The 5,059-nt window shown below is 40.2% G+C and overlaps 1 protein-coding gene across 1 annotated transcript in view; it reads left to right on the plus strand.

Annotated features, from left to right (window-relative positions):
- Positions 1-5,059, plus strand: part of Abca13 (ATP binding cassette subfamily A member 13) — a 471,059-nt gene that overhangs the window by 318,726 nt on the left and 147,274 nt on the right. The window contains exons 46-47 of the mRNA XM_021177120.1: positions 1,610-1,728; positions 3,685-3,772. Coding sequence (XP_021032779.1) covers positions 1,610-1,728; positions 3,685-3,772 — 207 coding nt within the window. The remainder of the gene's footprint in view (positions 1-1,609; positions 1,729-3,684; positions 3,773-5,059) is intronic.

The following is a 5,059-nucleotide window of genomic DNA, read 5'->3' on the forward strand; positions in this document are numbered from 1 at the left end:
TCTTCTTCTTCTTCTTCTTCTTCTTCTTCTTCTTCTTCTTCTTCTTCTTCTTCTTCTTCTTCTTCTTCTTTTTTGTGAACTCTGTGTTCTCTGGAACATACTTTGAGAAATAGCAGTCATTTTAGTAGTGATCCAAGGACCTCAGAGGAAGGTGTTGAGGCATAAATCATTGTGCCTTAAGGCTACCTCTAGAGAGACATGGGAAAGTGTGCAGGGAACAGATGTCCAACATTAGTTCCCCTACTTTTGTTGATCATGGTGATCTCAGTTAACTGTGTATGACTGAAGGGAAAAATAATTACCTCCCTAAGTTCTGCCATTCAGAAGCCCTAAGTCCACATCTATTTCCTCATTGCATATCCATTGTTCCTTGGCTTTTTATAAGTCTGTAAACCGTGTAACAGCCCTGGCTGTCCTGGAACTTACTTTGTAGACCAGGCTATCCTAGAACTTACCTTGGATCTGCCTGCCTCTGCCTCTTGAGCACTAGGATTAAGGGCATTTTCTACCACACCCAACAAGAATGAACATATTAAGCATCATTGCTGAGTCCTTCCACAGTAATGGAACTTTGCTCAAGTTTCTGTGTTAGAAGAGAATGAACTCAGCAGTTTCAAGTATACAATGCATAGTTTGATTTAGAGTGAGCATGTGCACTGGGCCTATGAGCTCATACCTTCTGCTTAACTGAAGGTTTGGAGCTGTGACCAGCAGCTTTCTAGAGTTCCCTTCCTCCTGCTACAGCATCTAACAGCAACTGTTTACTGTTTCTTTGATCTGAGTTTTAAAACTTCTACATATGTGAGAATTTAGTTAAGCCATAATTTACAGCAATTAAAATTCTTGTTATCTAATCCATACCTTTCTAAAAGTCATACTTTCTAAGACCCTCTTGATTTGCCATAGCGCTTGCATGTACAGGAATGGAACAGCAAATCCACACGTTAGGTCAGGGTGATTTGATTCCAGTTTTGAAGAGAAAACAAGCTCCCAATGCTGGAGTAAAAAATTCAGAGACAGTTTTTCTATTTTCACTACTACTTCCTCCAAACTTGCTCTCACAGAAGTAGAAACAGAGCAAATTTAGCGTGAACTCTGTCTGTGGTGGTATGGCAGTCGTACAGTGACTTGACCACTTCCTCCTTATTCACTCGATGGCCATTTCATCATGCAGACTTAGGCAAACCTCAGAAGGCTGTTTGAGTTTGGCCTCCAGCACATATGAAAGAAACACTGGCCTTTGAATCCTCTGCTTATCTTTCTCCTACTCGTTGCCTCTGACTCTCGAAGCTTCTTCAAATGAAAGATCACGCCAGTGAAAACATCTTCCCTTTTTAGTTCTTACAGATCTGCCCAAACTTACATGCAAAAAAGGATTTGAAGTTCTCAGATATAACTGACAGCAGAGGGCACAGTGGAATTCTGACGAAACCCTTGACTGCAGGGGGGCTCTTAAAGAGACTTCAGAAATCAGAATATATAAAAGGCTGGAGATAATTTATTAAAAATCGAAAGCTAGAAAAAGTCACATTTAGTTTAAAGGAATGCCAGTAAGTCAATTGTGGATTCTGAAAAAGTTTCTGTTTTATTTCTTTGAAAACAATTACAGAAGTGTCCAAATAAAAGCGCTGGTGCTCCCTCTCTGACCAACTGCCTGGGACACACACTGCTCAACCTCTCGGGCTATGATGTGGAAGAGTACTTACTGGTGCCATCTGCAAAACCAAGGTGTGTACAAAACTGTTGCTGGATCCTACCTATTTTATTTGATTTACAGTTATCCTTCCACATGTACTGAGCCTCATTCTAGGATTCAGAGGGTACCCAAATCCTTAGGAGCTTGAATCCCTTATTCATGGTATGGTACTTGCATAAAATCCCATTCTGTAGTCATCTTTAAATGACTTATGGTACCAGACAGACTACAAATGCTATGTGAACAGCTATTCTGCATTGTTTCATGAATAATAATAATAAAGATGATAATTATATATGTTGAATGCAAACACAATTATTTTCAGCAGTTGGTTGAAAAACCCACAGATGTGTGGAGATCATGGACTTTGAGAGTCAACCATAGTTTAGAAAAAAAAAATCCACCATTGATTTAAATGTTAATACGCAGTAAAGCCCAAAAGTCTAATGTGTACCTTGGTGTTCATATGAATTCCAAAACCATGCTGTAGGCCTTTGTCAGATTCTCCACTGCTGGCTTTCAGGCTTTAAAGCATTTGGGGAAATCATATCAATTGAGATCTCATCAGTGGCAGAGGCAGGGGAGCCAGTGGCAGTCTTGCTGCTTCAGGGAGCAGAGCAGAAGAGCTACTGGCATAATGAAATAATGATCTCTTGTTAAAATTTCCTCTACTGTGTAGTACTTAGTAATGGAAACTGGGAACAAATCATGTCTTACAATTCCTTGTGGCTTTTGGGAAAAATTTTGTGTGGAGTTTTTGGAAACTGAAAGAGGTGACTACAGATGTGGTAGATAGGGATGCTTACTTCACATTGCTTGCAATGACAGCAGCATTTACTATTCTGTCAAATTTCCCAAGTACCCCAAACACACTGCATTGCTTCATAGATGCAGACATTTGTTCGCTGTCCATGTTGCTATGATACCATACCCCCTTGCATCTGCTTCTCCTCCTCCTTTGCCAGGCCAGTGTGTTACCATTGCCCTCAATACTGACCTTCTCTGACCTTTGGTTTCCCTGCTTCTTTTTTTGCTTTTTTTGTGCCCTCCTAGCGCCCTTAAATATATTCTACAATCTCTACTTCTCCTTCTTAACCTCGAGAGGATAAAAGTTGTATTCACAGAACTTGGAGTAGTACCTTGGTATATCAGAGGTACCCAGTCTAAGCCTGTTGAATGGATGAATAAATTCCGTTGAGCCAGATGGCAATGCAACCCTATTCTTTAATGTTTGCGGTAAGGGTGTTATGGAACAGGACTGTTCTTTAGTCTGTTTCCATCCAGACGCTGGGAAGCCAATATTAATGTGTACCTCTTTTCATACCTTTTTTCTTATGTCAGCTATATTGAGAAGCTTAATACGTATACGATACCATACAGCCCACAGAGATAAAGCTACATAATCAGAACCCAGGAAGAAACTCATTAGCTGCATGAAAGGCAAACCAGCAAGTTAATGATTATAAAACTCAGTGTGGTAATTGATAAAACTGATGGAAGGTATTGGGACAATTCAAAAGATAAGTACCTCACCCACTATAGTTCTGCAATGCCTTCTAGAGCAAGGTAAGCCCTGAGAGTGGTAAAGGGAAAGAGCAGAGCAGGAGAGCCAAACTAGGCAGTCATAAAACTGAACTGGGGCAACTCATCCTGAATAGTGGATATGAATTAAAATAGAGTGCTGAGAGTCACAGGCATGTCCTTCCACAATGCTGTTTCCTGCTAAGTTCTACTAAGTATATCTTCTAACATGGCAAACCATGCCCATTCCTTCTTCATAAGCCATATCCTCTTTCTCGGTGCTAGACTGAGGTCAGGTCACCACCATCAGCAGGTGTCTTAGTTGGTGAGGTCATGCTATAGGTCAGACATGCTCAGCAGACTACTGTCTTGGGATGATTCTCACTGCTATGTTTTGGCTCTGAATCACCCTTTGAGTGGAATCCTGGTAATCTGATTAGGACTAACATCATACTTACTCCTAATAGGCTTGGAGGTTGGTCTTTTGGAGGACAAATACCCAATGATGCTGAAGATGTGAAGACAAATACATCAAAACCAAGGACTTTGGCGAAGGTAATCGAATCCCCTTTCTTTATGTTTTAGAAAGTATTTAAGGTAAACAAAAGCCCAGATACATATTTGAGCATGGGCTTGCTGAAGACAGTTCAAATGCCAGTGTTTGTTGCTGAAAATTGAGAATGATTGTTGTATGAAGATTCTCTTGAGAGAAGAAAAGAGTTGATTATTTTAGAAAGTATAGAAGTACAACAAACAGATCAGTATTTTTTTTTTTTTTAGGTAGGATTTCATCCCCAGGAGGGGAACTACAATCACTGTTTATGATTGCCTAAGAATTCTCCTGTGCCTGGAGTTGAACTCCTCATCTTTCAAAAGGTTGTATGCATGCCAACCCAATAAAAGGCAAAGAGGAGTAAACCAGGAGGAATCTTAGAGGCTCTGGGTTTCTATGTCCTAACAAATGTGCCCTAGTAGTTAGACATAGTCCCATTAGAATTTCAGGAAGAAGGCAGGAGATTCCTCATTGGGAGGAAGTGAGAATTGGATAAAATTCCATAGTGGGAATACATAAGTGTTACACAATTTGCCCCAACCGCTACAAGGAAATAATCAACCTAAGTTTAAAATGGGCAAAAATGGAAGGATCAAAGCTTCTAGCTGCTGTGATTAGGGAAGGAGTAAGGCATGTGAGAGGGAAATTGGAGTCAATAAATTAGGGAAGAAAGCTAAATCCATCCTGAAGGAGTGAGTAGAAAGATGACCAAGTCATTTCTTTCCTGTGTAAGTTTCCCATCTGCTCAATAAACTCACCACAGAACCTCTGTAACCCTTGTGTGCCCAGGACTCACACTCCTTACTGGGAAGCAGGGGTGTTTGTGCTTCTCTTGAAATGGAGAGGCTAATCCACATAAGCAACTGTGATGGGGGTTATTTGGGTGATAAGGTGCCCCACAGGCATTTCATGAAAATTCCCAGAGAAAGTCTCAATAGCTGTACTTTACAGTCTAATCCCTGAAGAAAATCATGGTATGAACTCTGCAGAAACCCCTCCTTCAGCTGAGGGCTCTTCAAATATCTTTTCTTTTTAAAATCAATGTTTGTATAGGTTTATATCTCAACATGAGAATCCCAGCATCCAGAACTTAAAGGGAAATGATTTAAATGGGTTTACTGGCTTGTATTGAAGGTATTATATAGATACAGTTAAAATATGACTAATTTGTAGAAGGGTCCTGTTGAGGTTTGTCAATGACTTGACTTTTCTTTTTTTTTTTTTTTTTTTGGTTTTTCGAGACAGGGTTTCTCTGTATAGCCCTGGTTGTCCTGGAACTCACTCTGTAG

Source organism: Mus caroli, chromosome 11 (genome assembly GCF_900094665.2).
Source record: "Mus caroli chromosome 11, CAROLI_EIJ_v1.1, whole genome shotgun sequence".
Lineage (NCBI taxonomy): Eukaryota > Metazoa > Chordata > Mammalia > Rodentia > Muridae > Mus > Mus caroli.